The sequence below is a fragment of the Myotis lucifugus genome, unplaced genomic scaffold, assembly GCF_000147115.1.
Source record: "Myotis lucifugus unplaced genomic scaffold, Myoluc2.0 scaffold_409, whole genome shotgun sequence".
In the NCBI taxonomy this organism is placed as follows: Eukaryota; Metazoa; Chordata; class Mammalia; order Chiroptera; family Vespertilionidae; genus Myotis; species Myotis lucifugus.
In genome coordinates this window covers 913,515-934,992 of record NW_005871457.1, presented here as the reverse complement: position 1 = coordinate 934,992, position 21,478 = coordinate 913,515, and the positions used below count along the sequence as shown (strand labels likewise).

At 55.8% G+C, this 21,478-nt stretch overlaps 1 protein-coding gene across 1 annotated transcript in view; it reads right to left on the bottom strand.

Annotated features, from left to right (window-relative positions):
• The window catches only part of GREB1 (growth regulation by estrogen in breast cancer 1), a 52,226-nt gene extending 34,431 nt beyond the window's left edge, over positions 1 to 17,795 (bottom strand). The window contains 6 exon segments of the mRNA XM_006102349.3: positions 1,219 to 1,347; positions 1,529 to 1,672; positions 2,003 to 2,185; positions 9,223 to 9,399; positions 12,123 to 12,242; positions 17,639 to 17,795. Coding sequence (XP_006102411.1) covers positions 1,219 to 1,347; positions 1,529 to 1,672; positions 2,003 to 2,185; positions 9,223 to 9,399; positions 12,123 to 12,242; positions 17,639 to 17,795 — 910 coding nt within the window.
• Between the last annotated feature and the right edge of the window lie 3,683 nt (positions 17,796 to 21,478).

Here is a 21,478-nt window from a genome sequence, read left to right as displayed (position 1 = left end):
TACAAAGAACAGAATTCGGAGGATGAGGCCCAAAATCAGGATTTAAAAAGATTCCCAGGGGATCTAATGTGCAGCCAAGGATGAAAACACTGGTCTAAGGCATCTCAGGGGAGATGAACCACTGTTCAGAGAGAGCACCGTTCCTCTACACGTGGCCTGAGGAGGAGCGTGGCCTGAGGAGGAGCGTGGCCTGAGGAGGAGCGGGCAGAACCAGTGGGGCCTGTGCAATCCACCCGCGCCTGGGCCCCGCCCGTCTCGAAAGATCTCCGGAGAGCGAGAAAACGCCTCCTTCACATGCGGCCGCCCAAGCTCACGGCAGCTGGAGACGGATGGCTTTACAGTCTCGGAAAAGGGATCCGAAATCCCTCTCACACCTTCTTAGACGGATAGGAAATCATCTTTAAAAAGTGAGCAAAGAGCCCAGCTGCTGAGGCTCAGCAGCTGAGGGCTGACCCATGAACCAGGAGGTCGCGGTTCCATTCCCGGTCAGGGCATGGGGTGCAGGAGGCAGCCAATCAGTGATTCTCTCTCTCTCTTTCTCCCCGCCTCTCTCTAAAAATCTAGAAAACATTTTTTTAAAAAGTGAATAAAGAGTTAAAACAATCTACTCTGTTGACAAGGAGCTTTCAAACAGGGGGTTCCTTCCACGCTGCAGCCTCTGAGGCAGCTACCGGTCTTCCTGTGTTGTGTTGAGGTCACAGCGCCGACTCCCCGACCTCTGTCCTCGAGTGTCAAGGCCGGTTTGGCTCAGTGGTTGCCCAAGGACTGAAGGGTCCCGGGTTCGATTCCGGTCAAGGTCATGTACCTGAGTTGCAGGCTCGATCCCCAGCCCCAGTCAGGGTGGGAGGCAACCAATCAATGTGTCTCTCTCGCATCCATGTCTCTCTCTGTCTCTCCTCTTCCTCCCACTCTCTCTAAAAATCAATGGGAAAATACCCTGGGGTGAGGATTAGCCAAACAACGAGAAGGCCTGCATCCAACTGCGAAGGGCTGGGCTCGGGCTCCGGGCGGAGGAACTGCAGACATTCCCCCCTTTGGGCCTCGCACCCAACAGGCTGGAGCCCATGAAGTCTCCCCACTGATGTCCCCAGCAGCTGTCCCTCTAGTACTCAGTGTCTGGGGGGGGGGGGGGGAATAACTTGGCATTCTGGGTGACAGTTCTTCATCCCCCCAAAGCCTTGACCCAGAGAAGGTCAGACCCCCAGGGGGCACCGCTACCTAGTGCCGAGGGCCGGGGCCCAGCCGGCAGTTTGCCCTTCGCCAGCTGCTGCTGCTGCGGGGAGTCCTTGCCATTGATCACCGCAGGGCTCGCCGCCGCAGGCAGGGAGGTGGGGTCGGAGCCTGGGCCTGTGAGAGAGAGAGAGAGAGAGAGAGGGCAGTCCGTGTTGAAAACAATTCCAAGTTCAAGGTGAACGGCACAGGCGTGGCAGAGAAAGGGAACACGGCAGCCCCGATGCATCCTGAAGGGCTGGCCGCATCACCAGGCGGCCACGCAGGGGGCTCCTTGGGGGCCGCTCCGTTGCCTCACCTGCCGGCTGTGCCCCCACCGGGGCGCTGGGGTTCGTCCCAGGACTGGGCTCGCTGGAGCAGGCAGCCGGGGGCCCGGAGCTGTCCGGCGGCGGGAAGAGGGAGCTGGAGCCAGGGCCGGCGGCGGTCTGCCGGCCTCGGAGCTCTACGGGACAAGACAGGGCCGTGACCGCCAGCCGAGGGACACTGACCGGCAGGGGAGGATGAGGGTGGGCGTTTGGGGGAGACAGAGAAACGTGACACAAGTTCTCTCTGGTCAACATAAACCCATTTTTAAAATTTACTGTCAACGGCCCACACAATTAGGCTGGCGCTGTACACTGGCTGCCCGTCATGCCAAGTGGCGTTTTAATGCCACAAACTGACCTCTCGCCTGCGATCGTGCCCGCTACAGAGCTGCCTCTCTGCCAAGCCCTGCTGACAGGCACCGTGGCCCGCCCAGAGGGCACCCCGCCCCCACCCACCCCTCGCTCACCGGAGCCTTTCCAGCAGATGAGGGGGCCGGGGGCCAGCGCCCCCTGTGCGTTGCGGACCAGGTAACACTTCAAGTGCTTCTGCTTCTTGGGCTGCGTGGTGAGCTTCAGGTTGATGTGGTTGGAGAATTCCGTGAAGTAACAGAAGCCTTTCTTGCCGCAGCCAACACAGTTCCCAGAGAATCCTGGAGGGAGACACGGTGAACCTCCCCAACTGCCCTGCAAAGTCCTCCTCACATCCCACACCATTCCCAGAAACTGACCAGCCACCAGAGCACCCACGGGGCGAAGGTCCCCGTCACCTTGGGTTGGTCCCACTCCCCCGGACTCCCCCTGCCCACTCCCCCACGCGCCTGCCTCCAGGCACATGCTCTCCCTCCGTTAAGCCCCACCTGCGTGCCCTCTGCCCAGCACTCAACACGCCACTCGAACGCCCACTCCTCCAGGCACCTCCCGTCCCACAGGGCCGCCTCCCTGCTCTCCAGACCCGACAGCCTCTTATATTGCTCAGAGGGCCTTGCGACGCCTTCTTTGGTGTTGTAGTTACTGCGATCCCTGCCTTTCCCCCCATAACTACCCCAGGGGTCACAGTGTGACCGCGTGGGGGTGTGAGCTGCGTCTGTGTATGTCAGTGTAGGTGCACAGATGAGTGCTTGGCATGTGTCAGATTTGTCAGATCACTGGTAAACACAGGAGGAAGGAAGGAGACTGGAAGCAAGGTAACTGTACGAGTGAACGCCGGATGATTTCTCTGCGTACACTCTGACGTAATCGTCGAACACGTGTATTGAGCCCTTTGTCTCCAAGGGGGGAACCCTGAGACACACAGCTCAGCTGCCATCGAAGACGAAGGCCCTGAGAAACTCCCACGCTCCCTGGAAGGGACTCTGACCCGAGTGTTGAAATGATGGACAAACGAGAAACGGAGCCGCAAGACAGAGGATGCGAAGAGCCATTTGCCGAGGCCAGCACTGCCTTCCTGTCCAGACACAGACGGGAGGCCTTGGTCCCGGGAGAAATGTGGGCTGTGGGCCGTTTCGGAAGCCGGGGTGGAACCACAGGCCACCGCGCGCCTCTCTGTGGTTCCGAAATGACAGTGGAAGCCTCGGTCTCCCTGGTACAGGAAGCGTCTAGGGAGGCGGCAGGGAGGCGGCCCCCTGCGCTGGCAGGCGCTTTCTGGTCGGGAGAAGCTGCTGCACTTCTGAGAGAGGACCCTGGGCCGGGGAGGGCCAACCCGGAGGACCGCAGGCCGGCTTACCAACCGGGCCCAGGAGACGGGACATGGTTTAAACCACCAGCTGAACACATGCCCTCATTCTAATCTTTCAAAGGAATTGTCTGAAAGGCAGTAAACGTCTTCGTGAGGAAGAATACAGCACGCCCTCTCTTTGGAAATCGCCCTTCGGACCCGGGAGTCTACAAGAACCTTTAGAAGACAGGCCCAGAAAGCATGCGCAGAACCCCAATCCCCAAATTCCTGCCCGGCACAGATCCCCAGGCCGAGAGAAACCGGCCCTGCAGTGCACTGTCCACGGGAAAGAGCCCAGCACAACACATCGCTCTTGACCACACAGGGCGGCACGCCGCGATCGCCCCGCGGGTCCGGTGTCGCTGTGTTGAGCAGCTGTGGCGGCATCTGCTTAACAGGCAGATCCTGAACGGGTGCCAAGCCAGGCTCTCCCTTCTGCTGGAGAGAAAGCGTCTGCCCTCTCCCCTTCACTGCTGTGGAGCATGAGTCAGAGGGACCCGGGTGCAAATCCTGACTCCCTACTCCTGTGACTTTGGGCAGGTTAACATCTCTGAGCGTTGGGTTTCTCGTCTGTAAACAAGATGATAACAGCAAACATTCACTGCACACTGACCAGGTACCACGCACTGAGCCAAGCACTTGACATGATAAATGTTCTCACTGAAACCTCCAGAAGCACTATAAAAGGATTCTCGGGTTCCCCGGTTTACAAACGAGGAAGTCCAGCACAGAGAGAAAGTAACTCACCCATGGCGGGAAGGGAGAGGGCAGTATGAGAGTTAGGATTGAACCATTCTATGGCTGTCCACACAAAAATCCATCCTGAAGAGCATGAGGAGGGCAAAGTGCCCACTATGTGTTCAGCACATAGTAGGTGCTCAGCAAGTGTCATTTCTTCTTCCTCTGCCTTGGACAGGCACAGCTGTATTAGAGAGCAGAGCTCAGATGGATCAGGTCAGGAGACTCACGTCTGACCACCCGAGGCCCTCACAGTGCTGGGAGATACGGGGGCAGTGGCTCGCTCTCTCCGGGCCCCAGTTTCCCAGCCATAAAAGGGAAGGCGAGGACTCAACGAACCCTATGCTTCGTTCCAGAACCACAGGGACAGGATTCTTCTTTGAAGCATCCACAGTGGCTTCCTTCTGACGCGGAGGGTGGTCTCTGAGCACACGGCTAACGGCAGGAGGCCCACCTGGGACACGCCCAGGGGGCTTGATGGTACCACACTCGGAGGTGCCAACCATCAGGAATGATCTGGAATCCTGCAACAGGCTCACAACTAGTACCCCTGCCTCAGTTTCTCTTTTAACGAAAATCAACTATTCATGTGACCTCCAAGAGATCTTCCTAAAATGCAAACTTAAACATGGTAATGGCCTGATTCGAGTCCTCCCGATGTTTCTTTACAACATAAACTGAGGGGAAAGCCAGGAGGGAAGGGTGTGTAAATGAAGAGGAAACAAACCAGAGGGACCTGAGAGACACACCACCACTTGCTTTGGGAGAATCTCATGTGGGTCTTCATCTTAAAAACCAACTGTGAAAACAAATTATAAAATGAAATCCGAGCACACTGGTGATTTGAGATTATTAAGGAATCAATGTCAAATTTGGGGGGGGGGTCCGATGATGTTATTGAATTTCCAACAAAAAAGCCCTCATCTGTTAGAGGTCCATATTGAACCGTTTACAGGTGGAATGGCACGGTGTCTGGGATTTGCCTCCTAATAATTTGGAAAGTCGAGAGGAAGGAAGAGTTGTACGTGAAACAGGGCTGGCCACGTGTGAGCAGCTGCTGACGACGAAAGACAGACACACTAGACTGTTCCCTCTCCGTCCAACCCTACGGTTTGAAAACGGCTGCCTGGGTGCCTCTCCAAGCGGGACCCCCCTGACCCCACGCTGCAGCCCCTGCTGGGGCCACCGGAAGTCCTCCCCACCCCTCCAGCAGCCAAGCTCCCTCATGCACCGCGTCCCTCTGCCTGACATGCCCTTTGCCCTCTAGGACAGTGATGGCGAACCTATGACACGCGTGTCAGAGGTGACACGCGAACTCATTCTTTTGGTTGATTTTTCTTTGTTAAATGGCATTTAAATATATAACATAAATATCAAAAATATAAGTCTTTGTTTTACTATGGTTGCAAAGATCAAAAAATTTCTCTATGTGACACGGCACCAGAGTTAAGTTAGGGTTTTTCAAAATGCTGACACGCCGAGCTCAAAAGGTTCGCTGTCACTGCTCTAGGACTTGCTTAAACCTCCAGAAGCAAGGTCGTCTGGGTTCAAATTCGGGGCCAGCCATTTAAAGGGTGTCCCAAAATTCACGCAAGAAGTAATTTTGATAGAAAACACAGGTTTATAATTAAAAATTGTAAATTTTGTATTGATTCATAGAGTATACAGTATAGGGTGATGTATGGAATAGCATATCGGATAAACGGCCTCCACGGCTTTGCTGGCACATACGCACTCTTTTGTTGAAATTTTCCCTGACCGTTTTGCATAAATGTGGCTGAATTTCAATGAGGCTCATTTTCATCTTGATGGCTTGGTTAATCAACAAAATTGTCGCATTTGGGGTTCAGAAAACCCACGAGTGATTGTTGAGAAACAAATGCATCCACAACGTGTCACTGTTTGGTGCGGATTTTGGGCTGGAGGCATCATCGGACCATTCTTCTTCGAAATGCGGCTGCTCAGGCAATAACAAAAGAGTGCGTATGTGCCAGCAAAGCTGTGGAGGCCATTTACCCAATATGCTATTCCATACATAACCCTATACTGTATACTTTATGAATCAATAAAAAAATTTACAATTTTTAATTATAAACCTGTGTTTTCTATCAAAATTACTTCTTGCGTGAATTTTGGGACACCCTTTACTAGCAGGGTGACGCTGAGCAAATCGGTTAGCCTCTCTGTGCCTTTGTTTCTTCACATATCCAGGCCAGATGAGAACGCACCCACCTCCTGGGTTCCTGGCACAGGGTAAGTCTCCATAAAGTAGCTGCTGCTAGTATTCTTCTCCAATTGGCAAAATCTGATTCACTTTTTTTAAAATACATTTTCATTGAGTTTTTAGAGAAAGGAAGGGAGAGGGAGAGAGAGAGAGAAACATCAATGATGAGAGAGAATCATCTACCGGCTGCCTTCTGCACGCCCCGCTAATGGGGATCAAGCCCACAACCCGGGCATGTGCTCTGACCGGGAATCGAACCCGAGACCTCTTGGTCCCTGGGTTGACGCTCAACTGCTGAGCCACACCAATCGGGCAAAATGTGACTCATGTCTCAGGGCCCAGCGCGAACACATCCCCAAGGCGGCTTTCCCATCCCTGGAGCTGTGCGCCCTCGGCGGTCCCCCCCACGCTGCCACCCTGGCTAGAGTCCTGCCGAGACCTGTGTGAGCTGTGCCTCCGTGGTGGGTGCGGGCCTCCGAGCCCGGCTACCGGGGGTCCCCCAGCAGACGCCGAGCCCCCAGAGAAGGACCCGGGAGAAGGAGCGGGTCTGACGGCTCTGCGGCCCAGGCTGAACTTCAGGCCCACCTCAGTTCGGGGTGACACATTCCACAAATGCTTCATTACCTGCCTGCTGGGCGAACAGAACACTGGCTTACCCCCATCTGAAAAATGAACATTCTGCTTACAGTTTTCTTCTCTCTACACGGCCTCAGCCATCAGCCAATTTAGATGCATTACCGTCAAAACAAAAAACTGAAATGCACACCTGGATTGTAATCTCTCCACTTTCTCAGACGAAATCCCTGTGGATTCGGTCACTAAAACAAGACTCTCCGTGATCAGTGATGGGCGGGGGAGGGGTGCCTAGCCATCGCTTCCCCCAAGATGACCTGCAGTTCATTTTATAGCCGCTACAAAGCCCAAGGCCCCCACCCCGGAGGGCTGGGCGGTCCTGCCCTGTGCAGCCATCAGGAAATTGCAGGAAACCTGAACAGTGTGGAGTGTGCAAGCCGAGAGCATAAAGTTCCTTTAAAAGAAGAAAGGCTGGGTTACTACCCTCTGGCCCTGGGACCCACCTCCCAGGGCTTTTTGGCGAGCAATTAACAAACACACCACTTCCTCCGCTTGCTCGCCGGGGCGGTTCGGGGCTGGTGGGGAACGGACTGAAAGGTCCTGTCTCCACCTCGCAGACCCTCCGGGGTTTACTGCCCTCGCAATTCCTTTCCGGTTGCAGAGCAGTGGGGTCCGGGCGAGCCGCCACCTCCGGATCAAACGCGGGCCCCCCACGCCGGGCGGGCCCCCCACACCTTCCATCCCCAGTGGCCTCAGAAGCAATTAAATCTGAGGCGACATCAACCACCTGGGAGCGGCTTTGGAAGAGTGAATTTCCTGGGATTTTTCTTGTTTCCCGAGAACTAGTTACAACAAGCCCATGAACCTGCCCAAGAAGAGAGCTGGCTTCAACGTTCTCTCCCTGGCGTCCACTGTCCCAGGGCCGTCTGTCCCTCCAGTCAGCATTCAGCGCCTGGCTTCAGAGTTCACAGGGGGCCGGGTCCCCCCACCCCCGCCCTCAGAGCAGGAGCTATTCCGTTTCCTTCTCTGGGTCAGTCCTCCCGCCCTTCCATCCGCAGCACAGGCCTCAGACAGAAAACGTGCCAAGCAGATGTCCCCTGAAGTGCGCTGACCCACCCAGCACACGCGGGACATCTAAATGCTTGTACACACGGAAGGTGCAGAAGGAACTGGTAAGGGAGTTAACTCCCACCATCCAACTGGCTCCCAGAGTGAAGCTGTCCACGAGGCTACGTCTGGAATAGACAGATCATCACCAAGCTTCTCCTCCCAGGAACCCCAGGGCCGGGCGAAGGGGAGGGGTCAGGAGAGGCGTGGGCATCCCCTCCCCACCTTGTGGGGGAGGACACTGAGGCCCGGCCGCCGAGAGCAAGCTGTGGTCACACACAGGCTGGAACCCAGCTCCCTGGGCTGTCGGCCTCCCCTGATGGGGGAGTGAGCTGAGCACAGAGCCAAGCACAGTAAGAGCTCGATAAATGGAACCAAGAGCGCCAGGCTCGGGAAGCTTGGCCTCAACTCTGCCCGGGCGTCGGGGTCTCCGTGAGCCAGTGGTTGGTTGAAAGATCAAAGCCCCAGTGTCTACCACCCCCTGCTGACCTTGACCAGGAGACGGGACCAGGAGGTGTGGTCATTCATGAAAGGGTAGAATTTGGAGCCAGGAAGAGCCGAGTTCGAATCCTGCCCCTGTTCCTTTTCTCACGTGCCCTGGGGCAAGTTCATTAACAGGGCCAAGCCTACCTCCAAAACCAGGATAAGAGGGACACCTCTTGAGAGGTGCAAGGTCAGCGGAAGGAGAGACGGGCAGAGGGTGCCCAGCAGTTACTCGGGATATTCAGGTTCTGGAGGCAGGAACACACACCTCGCCTTGTTCTCCTGCCTCACGCCCGATCGCTTCTGGGAGGGGCTAGGACAGAGTTTGGGTCCCATTCCTGACATAGGTAAGCACGTAGGGGAGGTTTCATGAATACAGGTTTTAAAAAAAAAAAAGAATACTAAATGATCGAGTTTCTACAGGAAGGTAGTCAAATTTCAAAACAAACCTCGCCCGCCACTGTGGCTCAGTGGTTGAGCATCACCCTATGAACCAGGAGGCCATGGTTCAACTCCCAGTCAGGGCACAGGCCCGGGATTTGGGCTCAATCCTTGGTGGGGGGCGTGCAGGAGGCAGCCGATCCATGATTCTCTCTCATCATTGATGTTTCTATGTCTCTCTCTCACTCTCCCCCTTCCACTCTCTCTGAAATCAATAAAAATAAACAAGACATAAATAAGACAAATCTCATTTCCATTCCATTCCACAAAGAGATCGTAGACATAAGTGGTGTGTGACATGCTGACGCGTCCCCAAAGGTGGCCCATCCGCCACCACCAAGGCCTCCCTGTGCCCGCCGCCGTGCGGACAGAGCCACAGCGTGGAGAGGGGCAGGGGGGGAGCTTACCGAGGAGCGCGTTGTGACCGTTGTCGTCCGGCAGGAACCTCCTGTCCACGGCGCACACCAGGAGGTGGCCGGGCAGGCTGGGGGCCTTGGCGCCCACGAGGAGGAAGCCGGCAGGGACGTCGATGGGCTCGCTGCAGATGGAGACGAGACGCAGGTCCTTCCCCGCCTGGCAGAACCCTAGGGGGGAGGAACAGGTGTGCCGAGGGCTCCGGGGCCAGGACCGCCGGACAGAGGGAGGGGGGCATCCTGGGTCTTGTCGGGACCAACCTCTACCTCTGGGGGTGGTCGGCTTTGAGATCAACCCTGAGAGATGCAATTGCCCCCGTGGTTACGGGTGACACTTGGCCCCATGCTGTGATGACTGTCGGTGTCACCATATAATTACTGCACACGTGGACTCAACAGGAAAAACTGTAGACAAACGATGGTCAATTGAAATGTATACAAGGGCAGGTGTGGCTCCGTGGATAGAGTGTCGGCCTGCAGGCTGAAAGGCCTCCGGTTCGAGTCCAGTCAAGGGCATGTACCTGGGCTGCAGGCTCCATCCCCAGCCCCGGTCAGGGAGGCGTGCACGAGGCAACCAAAAAATGTGTCTCTCTCACATCAATGTTTCTCTCTCTCTCTCTCTCTCTCTCTCTGTCTCTCCCCATCCCTTCCACTCTCTCTGAAAATTAATGGAAAAAAAAATGTCCTCAGGTGAGGATTAACAACCAAAAATAAACCGGTGTCAGATGCACCCAGATGGGATATTATTTTTTAAATGTATCCAAGATAAATCCGCAAGAAATGGCGAGTGACCTGGTATTTTCACACCCTGCATTTTCCGTGTATGAGGACCGGCGAGAGGCAGGAATAGGGTGAGGTCCTGGGGACAGTGGTGGCCTCAGGGGACAGATCCGGGGGCCCAGGACCCAGAGGACACTCAGCATAGAGACTTTTACTCTATACCCTTGGAACGTCTTGTACTTAAGAGCTTCTAAATACAGGGGCGGGCAGAAGTAGGTTTAGTGGTAAGGCCAGAATTAATAAATAACACAAAAATCAACTGTTTCGCATACTCACAACCGGAAACCTGCTATGCCCAGCCCTGCATTGCTCCTATTTAATAAGTGCTAGTAAGTGTCCAAAAGTGTCTGGGGGAAAAGGAAGGAGAAGGGACCAGCTGAGGTTTCTGGACGGCCCCTTCCGGGGTTGTCCTCGCTTAGCCTGCTCACCGATCCCAGATGCTTCTCCTATCGCTGGTTTCCGAGGGAGACGATGTGAACCCCGACGACGCCAAGGCCGTCGCTGCGAAACCGCAGCGCTCTGGGGAGTCTCTCCCCGGGCGCACCTGCCTCGCCGTTCACAACGCACGGTCTCCAAGGGCTCCCTCTGCCCCTGGCGGGAGGCAGCGTCGGGACATCTGCGGGACTACTGTGTGCGGCACCCGGCTGGGAAGCGGCAAAGCTGCCGTGGGCCCCCGTGGGCCAGTGCTTCTGCCCCAGGGTGATGAGATGGACGTCGAGGCTCAGGGAGCTTACAGGGTTGGCTCAAGGCTGCTGAGAGGTGGGCGATGGGGCCGGGCCAGCCCTCAGGCTGGGTGGTTCCCCTTCACCCTCACGGGGAAGCCCTGAGACTGAGGTCGAGCGCCCAGTGGGTCTTCACTCCCAGGCCCTGGGCCCCTCCTGCTGTGTGGAGGGCCCCTGCCTCCTGGAGAGCTGGGGGACTGGCTGTGGGCAGTCGGTGTGTTCACTGCACTTTCTTGGAAATTCTCTGAAAATCACTCTCATGGCCACCAATGGAGAGTCCACCATTTTCTTCCTTAATCGGTGGCCTGTGAGCGCCTGGATGCCGGACGTGATACTTCTCGAAGAGCCAAGGGATTGGCCTCCCTTCGCCCAGAGGAGCTGCCCCTGCGAGGGCCGATTCCCTCCCCTGTGGGCCATCCTGCACCCACAGGCCCACAGGCAGACTGCGCGGGAATCACTCCTCCAGCCCTGCCTGCCCCTCAGGCTCCTGTGCAAATACACTGCTAGCAGTTCCCCGAACTAGCCGCTCACCCTGCTAGGCCTTTGCACATGCTGTTCCTCTGTCTGGAAGGTCCAGGCTGCCCCCAAACCTATTACAGCTTCCCGGCTAACTCCTGCGAATTCTCCAAAACTCAGATGGAGGGCCACCTCCTCCAGGAAGCCCTCCCTGCCTGCGTCAGGAACCTCTCCTCTGCTCCCACGCACCCCACCCCTGCTCGCCCAGCCCACCCTACCAGCACCTTCCACATCACGTGTGAAGTGGCTGCTTCCTAGGACGCTCCATCAACAAGGGAGCTCTCGTACCTTCATTTCCATATTTCCAGAGCAGGGCGCAGTGATTCTAACTAATTAACTGACTAATCACTAACTAGTGCCACCTCTTGACTGTCTGGGGCTAGGACGGATGAGCTCACAGGTCTGGCCAGCGGCAGAGCCAGGAGCTTATCCGGGTGTCCCTGAGCGCCTAGCGGTTCCCCACCGGCACCCCCATGCCTCACAGCAGCAGGGATTCAGTAACTGAGTTTACTGGGCTCCTCAGATACCGCATGTCTGCTTTTTCAACAGTAAAATACCGGTAGATGTGAAAGTTTATTCCTACCAATCAGTTTCGAGCTAAGCACTCGGCGGTGCAACCACACCTGAGTGGGGGAAATACATGTTCATTTTTAAATAACTAATGTAGAAAAACGAACTCTGGGATCTGAATCCACTCGTAACGTCCAGACAGCGGCTGAGGGGCTGTGAGTTTGGCGGAGCCCACAGGGCCTGGGGTAGCCAATGCTGCAGGCACAGGAGGGAGGGCACCCAGCCACTGCCCGCTGGGGGCCGTGGGCACAGGGACAGCCGCGGACACGGGGCAGCGGGCACCGCCGGGCAGGGCTGGCAGCTCACCGTCCGTGGTGCAGCATCCTTCGGGAGGGGGGTGCATCTGGTAGGGGGTTGGGGGACAGCTCGGCTCCAGGCCCCCGTCCCCCTCTTCTTCTTCTTCCTCATTGTCAGCTCGGCTACCACCTGGAAGGGGAGAGAGGAGGGGACAGGCGGAGGTGAGTACCAGCAGGTGTCCACTCCTGAGTGACCAGTCCTCGCATCCGCACCATGGGTGGGGCACGGCCGCCATCTTCAGAGGGAAAGTGGAGGCTCCCTCAGGCCCATGACTGTCCCAAGGGCACAGACTCAGGCCGGGGCCTGGTCTTGTGACCTCCAATTCAGGGTCACGTCTCTTCCCACCCACGAGGGTTGCATGCGTCTGCACACGCACCGGGGTTCAGTCCGTATATAAAGGGTTGAAAAGGACAGAGCGTGAAACCTGTGCATAGCAGGCACCCCAAGAATATCCGAGTGGGAGGCACGTGGTGTTAAAACAGACCCTTTTAGCCCAGCTGGCGTGGCTCTGTGGCTGAGCATCAACCTATGAACCTGGAGGTTATGGTTTGATTCCTGGTCAGGGCACAGGCCCAGGTTGCGGGCTTGATCCCCAGTGGAGGGTGTGCAAGGCAGCCAATCAATGATTCTCTCTCTCTCTCTCCTACTCCTCCTCCCTCCCCCCTCTCCCTTCTTCTCTGAAATCAATAAAAATATATTTTTGTAAAAACCACACAAACAGACCATTTTACAGACAAGGCCACTCAGGCTCAGAGACCCGCCCTGGCCCACAGCTGCTCAGGGAAGCCTAGGGAGCAGGTGCCGGACACCCACGCGGAGGTTCTCGGCAGCTGCAGCTCAGGCGAACGCAGGCCAGGGTGACCCGCCCGCACACAGCAGGAGGGCGCGGTGACAGGTGCTAGTATTTACCCGGGGAGGGCGCAGGCACCAGCACCAGAAACACAAACACACCAGCTGGCCACACCCACCCACGCGCAGCCATTCCGGCTCAGGACGCCGGCCGGGAGCCCAGGGGCTCTGTGTACGGGAGCTGGTAGGTTGGGAGGGATGGCAGGTGAGGAACCGCCCGGAGAGCCAGGAATTCGCCACGGAAATGCCACGGCTCACGGCTCCCTGCGCGTGAGCTGTCACGCAGCCTCTTGTCGCTCCCTACAGACTCTCAGCTCCTGGAGGGCGGGGCGGGGGGGGCAGGGGGGGACCCTTCCTCAGGCGACACCTCCCACCTGCCCTGAGCGTGCACAGCGACGACGCCTCATTTACCAAAGCGTCGCTAAAGAAAGGGGCGCGTTCAAATCAATGAAGGACCGTTGAAATACAGTCCTTCTCACTTCTTTTAACAGACCTTTTGGGTAAAACAAATATCTCCCGACTTGTCTTTAAACATCATCCATTAAAGAGCACAGATTTTCCCTGAAGCGGGGTCGCCCGGAAGTGCCCTGCGCCAGGAGACAAGGGTTTCTCCTTCACGTCTTCATGTCCTCTCTTCCTGCCGGCTTCTCGGTGGCCATTTCTCCTGCTTTTCTCGGACTTGGCCCTCACACCCTCCAGAGAGCCAGGGGGTCAAGTGGATTTAGGTCGGTGATGAAATCGTGTGCAGTGCGAAGAGATGGGACTGGGAATCGGGAAACTCAAGCTATAGGACTTGGGTTTGCCACCGTCTGTGTGGCCGCAGGAAAGTTACTTAACCTCTCTGTGCGTCAGAGCCTACAACCTGAAGTGAGGTCCCTCGGAGCTGAACAAGGCCCTCGGAATACTCGAGGTGTGACTTAATCGCACAGGTACCGGCAACAAGCCTCCCGTGGCCACTCGTTTAAAGGTGCCTGAGGGACAAGAGGCAAGCCAGCTCCGACCATGGCCTTGGGACGGTCACCGCAGGAGTGAAGCAAGACCCCTGGTGCCGCCCTGGCAGGTTTGGCTCGGCGGATAGAGCGTCGGCCTGTGGACTGAAGGGTCCCAGGTTCGATTCCGGTCAAGGGCATGTACCTTGTTTGCGGGCACATCCCCAGTAGGGGGTGTGCAGGAGGCGGCTGATTGATGTTTCTCTCTCATCGATGTTTCTAGCTCTCTATCTCTCTCCCTTCCTCTCTGTAAAAAATCAATAAAATATATTTTTTTTAAAAATAGACCCCTGGTGCCCCTGAGAGGACATAGGTGGCGGGAAGAGTGTGGAAAGCTGACCAGGGGGAACGCAGGGGGCAGGACCTAACGGATGTTTCCTTCCTGCCATTAAATGCAGGCGGGGGAGGGGGAGGGGAAGGAAGTGGGGGGATGTCTGAGCAGAAGGTATAGAGCCACACCCAGACCCCAGGCGCCAGCCACGCAGCACAGCCCACCGTGGGCACGCACACTGTCCTTCGCCACCTACGGCGCGGGTGGCATAGAACACACGCTCTTGTGCAAAATCCAGACCACGCTGAGCCGGTGACCCAGAGGCTGAGGGGGGGTGGAGGGTGGGGAGGGGGTGCTGGCAGGGAGCCGAGGATCGGAGTGAAAAGGTCTCGGGAGAATGTCTTGGGAGCGCGAGGGCAAGCCCAGGAGTCTGCACAGGATTCTGCTCAGCCAGAAAGCACAGGAGTTCAGGCCCTCGGAAGGCATGGAGGAGGAGGGTCCTAAGCCGCTCCAAACCCAGTCTCCAAGGAAGCGGGATTAAGGGTCAAAGGTCCACGCAAGGCATCCAGGGCCTTTGATGGGATGAGTCAGCCAGGGACCAGCCGAGGATACCTCCTAAGTGGGAGGGGGAACCCAGACTGTTTACCCAGGTCTCAGGGAGATGGGGAGGGGGGAGCAGGGGGGAGGAAGGGAGCTCGAATGGCGCCAGACGCAGCCAACGGGAGGGGAGGGAGGAGACCTTGGCATGGGAACTGCAACAGGAGCCGAGGTCCCCAGGCCGCCCTGGGTTCCTGGGCTTCTGGGGCCGCTGCTGTTCCAGTGAGCGCCCCAATGCTCTCTACCCACGAAAAAACTTGCATGGCATTCAGGGCGGAGGGCTATAGAAATGCACCTGCATTTTCTTTAACAAACACTTTCCTCAACATGCTGGGGTGGGGTGTCTTTAGTTCGGTTGGTCTTTCTTTTTAAAAAATAAATAACGCCCTAGCTGGTTTGGCTCAGAGGATGGGGCAGCGCCTGAAGGGTCCTGGGCTCGATTCCAGTCAGGGGCACATGCCCAGCTGTGGGCTTGATGCCCAGTAGGGGCGTGCAGGAGGCAGCTGATCAATGATTCTCATCATTGATATGGCATTTCTATCTCTCTCTCTCCCTTCCTCTCTGAAATCAATTAAAAAAAAATAACACATCAAGGGGTTTCCCCTAGGACAGCGGTTCTCAACCTGTGGGTCGCGACCCCTTTGGCGGTTGAACGACCCTTTCACAGGGGTCGCCTAAGACCATCCTGCATATCAGATATTTACATGAAGATTCTTAACAGTAGCAACATTACAGTTATGAAGTAGCAACGAAAATAATGTTATGGCTGGGTCACAACATGAGGAACTGTATTTAAAGGGCCAGAAGGTTGAGAACCACTGCCCTAGAAGGAGGCGGTGAGACCCCCATCAGAGAACAAAGTACTCGAGTCCCCCCACCCCCCGAATCACCGGCACAAACACAGGAGACGCTGCCTGCGCGAGGGGGTCATAATGCTGTCGCCTGGGAAAAGCCGTGACAAGATAAGGGCCCTGACCGGGAGACAGGCAGACAAAACAAGACTCGGCCTGCAGCCGGTTTACGAGGCAGGAGCCGGGGCTGGAGAGGTGGCGACAGTCAGCAAACCGGAAAGAGGACCCCTGCCCACCTCTCACTCCCCGACTAGGAAAACAGAATCCCCGAAGCCCTCTCTCCCGTCTGCCGGGCAGATGGGAAAAGCAAGAGGCCCCTCTGGTCTTCATGCCAACAGGAGGGCAGAACCGGGGGCCAACAGCTGGTGGGAGCCTTCAGCACTCAACACGGGGCACTGGGGGGGGAGGCGGGGGGTTCGAAACCGTCCCTGGACAGTGTCACCTGCCCAGCGCCCGGTGGGCAGAGGGGGCACCCGAGCAGTTAGAACGTCCGGGAGGCAGCCTCCCGTTAGAGGCCGCGAGGGTCGGCGGAGATCTTAGACATAAAGGAAGCTGAGGGGACCCTCCTCTCTCTCCCCACGTGAGCATCCTCCAATACATCCAGCAAACCATCGTGCCATCTTCCCAAACCCCGGGGTTCAGCTCCTTCAGTGGTGGAGGTGAAGGTGCCCTCCCAAGGAACTACATTATTGATCATTATTGCTCTCGTTAATTCGTCATTAGCAGCAAGCCTTCCGCGGCTGCGAGAAGCTAAGGGCCACCCTTTCCTGCGTATGTCCCAAGCCTTTCCGCCAGCCAAACGGTCTGTAGGACATTCTCCCGTGATGTCTGTCTCCCACGTGTCTCAGGAAGGCGTCCCCTGCCAGACACTGGCCGCACTTCCCATGCGAATACTAGGGAACGCGTGCTTCTCCTACTCCATGCTTCTGACCACAACCTAGTTTCTCTCAGGCCCAGGTCCAGTCCGCTCAGGCGCTTAGCTGCTCCCCACAAGGTGAATCCAGTGAGGATGCGATAAAGGGGGACACGGGAACCCCTCCCGCCGGGCTAAGGGGGCCTGAGGGATCACACAGCAGATCCGTGCCCCACTGTTCCCGATATGCAGCCTTCCACCTGCCTGCCCCTGCCCCCCCGCCCCCCACACACACGTCCATACACACGTACACATTCGCACACAGGTCCACATGCACACTGACACACGCACACATCATGACCAGCCCCACACGGGACCTGGCACGCGGCAGGCTTTCTTATCCAATTAGTTAACCGGTGGTGGATTTAAACCACAGCCCCGTGTCCCCTCAGTCGCTCAGTGCCGTCTGCAGGTAACTCAGGTGAAGGCCATACACGGCAGAAAGAGCGTTCATCACAGGAACCGTCTCGTGCCATGGGTTGCCGTGGGCTCCCTTTTGCCAGGACAACACCCGGCTGTAAAAATGCAAACTCAAGACCGGAAAATGCCGCCCCTTTATTCTCTGGGTAATTCAGTGACCCTCTCGCTGTCCGTGGGCCTGGAGATAATGCAGTCATTCCTGGCACACATGACGTCCATGAAGGTTTGTTCTGGGTTTTTACGTTTCCAGGGGACCCATTCCCACCTGCTATCGCCAGAGAGACTGCCTGCACTGCTTTGCAAAGATATGGCCACGAATCACAAGGACAAAGAGGGGGAAAGTAGCTGAGGGTCCAAAGCACGTTAAAATTCCTGCTCCAAACCTTTTCATGAGTCACACCGATTCGAACGCACCCTCTTCCCCTCTCCTCCCAGCCCCAATTCCATTCGCTGCAACCTTAGGCTGCAACCTCCTTCAGCGTGAGCCGAGTGAGAACGTCTGCTCCACGGTCCTCTCCCAACAATTCTTTTCTGCCTGACTCCACATCCCCCACAGAGCGGAGGGGAGAGGGCGTGGGGTTCGCCGGCCAACGTGCGGGGACAGACGCGGGTGCATGGGACAGACGCGGCCGTACCTTCCAGGGCCGAGAGCTGCTGCTCGGCCTCCAGGTAGAGCTGCGAGAAGACGGGCCGGGGCACCAGGCTGCTGGAGCGCAGCGAGGCCTCGATGGAGTTGTGCAGCACCTCCTCGAACCGCGTGCTCTTCAGCTGCCCCGCGTACGAGTTCCCCATCTTCCCGGGAGACGCTGGCGGCTTCTGTTCAAAACGGCATTGCAGGTTCGGTTAGAAACACTGACCGGGCCCACCGAGCCCAAAAGCACAAGGCAACCCCCACCCCCCACCCCACCCCCTGCTCAGCAAAGAGGAGGAGCAGGTGGGTCTGGGGCCTCAGCCACAGCCAGCCCCGGGGCAATTACAGGAAGTTATATAAGTCACAGCTCTGGCTAATTTAGCTCGGGGGCAGGCAGCCTCTGACACCTCTTAGAGGATTTGCCTGGAAATGGGCGCTCAGTCCTCCCGGGGTTCCCAGACCCCAGCTTTTCCCTGAGTTGTGACCCTGCCCCTGAGAGACCCCAGACCACGGAGGCTTTATGTTCCTGGCCTCGCAGAGGAAAGGCCCCGTGCCACTCCGTGTGACGGTGGTGACCATCGGTGACCATCGGTGACCATCGGTGACCATCGGTGACCACCGGCCCCCAGGTGGCGGGATGACTCAGACCCCTGGCTGCCCAGGAGGCGGCCACAGACTTCCTAGCATTGTCTTGGCCGCTAACAGGCCAATTAGTCACGTTCCTCCTTTAAAATGGTTTTGGGTGTTTGGCTTATGGTTTATTACACAAGTGACGCAGGATTCTATCTGGAAATCACAAAGGAGGGTGGACAGCAAGGAAAGTCACAGATATTTTCATTTCCCGAGATAAGCACTGTGATTTGTGGGTTGTTTTTATATTGGGTAGCAGCTTAGTTCAGATATAATTCACATAGCATGCCATTCACCCTCTGCATGGGCACAAGCCATAGGTACATGGTGTGTTCTCAGTGCAACCATCGTACCATTTGTTTATTTATTCATTCATTCATTCATTCCTCACCCGAGGGTATTTTTCCATTGATTTTTAGGGAGAGGGGAAGAGAGAAGGAAAGACAGAGAGAAACCTCGATGTGAGAGACACACATCGATTGGTTGCCTCCTGCTGCTTGAGCCCCGACCAGGGCCCGGGCCGGGGAGGAGCCTGCAACCAAGGTCTGTGCCCTTGACCAGAATCGAACCCGGGACCGACCCTTTGGTCCCCAGCCCCGATGCTCTATCCACTGAGCTGAACCGGCCAGGGCCGCATCATCAATTTTAGGACATTTCATCGCTCTGAAAAGAAACCTCGTACCCTTTACCTGTCACTCCCAAACTCCCCGTCCCCCAGCCCTAGGCGACGACTAGTTTACTGTCTGTCTCTGTAGATTTGCCTGCTCCGGAAAGTTCATATTAATGGGGTCACACAGTGCTCGGCCTTCTGGGACGGGCTTCTCTCTCGGTCGGCGCGATGTATTCGAGGTCCCCCTGCCTTGTAGCAAGCGCCAGTATGTCATTCCTATCGTGATGTGTTCTCCCCAGACTGAATTCCCTTCAGAACTTGGGGATGGGAGGGAGGTGGGCAATCGGTGGCTCACGCGGCCATGATCGGCCATGATCGTTCTACACCACAAGGCTTGATGCTTTTTTAACTTGACGCAAGCATCTCACCCAATCCTCTTACAAACTGCTTGCAAACAGCATGAATGGCTGCATCAGATTCCATTGCGTGAAGGGGCAGGTATCTGCTCCCACATTTCTCGGGGAGCGTGCATACGGTTAAGTCTCCAACAGTCGGTCCTTGCCAAGAACCGCCACTGAAACCTACGTTCCTCCCTAACGTTTCCCAGGTGGGGAAATCCCATGTCGTGAAATCTAGCTGTTGGTTCACCTGACCCTCTCTCCAATTCCTTTTGGTTGAATTGCCTGTACTTTTTGCAAACTTCTTAAAATAATGACTTTATCACCGTCTTTGTTTTCCATCGTCCTTCTTTAATAATGAAGCCGTTTACAGCTCTCCATCTCCCCTGGGTAACACGTTTTGCTACGGCACGGAGGTTTAGTGCGGAGTCGGTTTAGTACTTTTCCTTTCTTCTCAGACACTTTATGATCTCCGTTCCAATTCCCTCTTTGATCTGATCATGATCCAGAGCATATACGTAATTTCTGAATAGTCAAGACATGGGGAGAAGGGGTCAGCCTTGTATTATTCCTCTCTAATTTGTATTGGATTATAATCACGATTGTAGTCTTAGGAATTCTTTAAATTTGTCAAGGGTTTCTTTCAGGAGGACACGCGATGGATTTTTACAAATATACCACCAATATGAGAGAAGAGCTGGCGGGCGTGGCTCAGTGGTTAAGCATCGTCCTGTGCACCAAGAGGCCCCTGTTCGATTCCACTCAGGGCACAAGCCAGGGTTGCGGGCTCCATCCCCAGCAGAAGGCATGGAGGTGGCAGCCAGCCCATGACTCTCTCTCATCACTGATGCTTCTCTCTCTCTCCCTCTCCCTTCCTCTGTGAAATCACTAAAAAATATATTTCAATAAATAAATAAACATATAGAAAAATAGAAAAGAGATGTATAAACCCTCTTCAGGGGATGAAAGGAGCTAAATTATTCAAATCTCCTATGGGAAATAGACAGCCTTGTCTATTTCTTGTCTACTTGACTGCTGACTTTCAAAGTAGCATCTGACTTGAACAGCAGCCCAGGAGGCCAGCTCCGATGCGACCACAAGAGAGAAGCTTCCGGTTCGTTGACAGCGACCCAGACGCCGCAGCGCAGGTTCCGAGCTCGAGAGCCAGGCGCTCCCGTGCACATCACTTAGACTCTAGGCGGGGAAGGATTCCCCGTCCTGTCCTGGTTCGGCCGGGACAGAGCAATTTCAGGACAGGCGGCTGGTGCCCTCCCGGAGCGCTGCGTCCCGCCTCCCTCCCAGGATTCTCTGCCTCTATTGGACCCGAGGCCTTTCCTCTTCCAACTGAAGCCAATGGAAACCAGGAGACACTTCCCACCGGCGCAGTAATTCCAGAGCTCGGCCCCCAGTCAGCCCCCGAGTGCAGCCTGGGGGACCGGGCTGTGGGGGGATCGCTCCAGGAATGAGCCCCAACCGAAAGGAGGTGCTCCCGAGAGAGAGGCCAGCTGCCCAGCACCTCACAGCCAGCAGAGGGGCTGTTGCTTTTCATCTTAAATCATAGAATAGAACAGAACGGAATAGAATAGAATAGAATAGAATAGAATAGAATAGAATAGAATAGAATAGAAGAATAGAATAGAATAGAATGTCTTTTTAGAAGTGCATATTTACATTTATTAAAAACTAAAGGTTTCAGTTTAAAATCAATGAAATGCAGCCCTAACCGGTTTGGCTCAGTAGATAGAGCGTCGGCCTGCGGACTGAAAGGTCCCAGGTTTGATTCCGGTCAAGGGCATGGACCTTAGTTGTGGGCACATCCTCAGTAGGAGGTGTGCAGGAGGCAGCTGATTGATGTTTCTCTCTCATCAATGCTTCTAACTCTCTATCCCTCTCTGCAAAAAAATCAATAAAACATATTTGAAAAAAATAAAATCAATGAGATGCAGGATAAAAGTGACGATGGACAGACAGAATCTCAGGAGCACGGCGACTGGAGGTCGTGGAGAAGCTCAGACTGAGAGCAAAGGCAGGCCCCTGGGGAGCACCCCATACCTTCCCTCATGTAACCCTGGCAGCAGTCCTGTCTGCACGATTCCTATCCCCGCTGTTACCCCTGTTTTATGGATGAAGAAACTAAAGCTCAGAGAGGCTGTGGGCCCACCTAGTGACACACAGCGAGTGCCTGGTCTGCAACCGAAAGCCCACC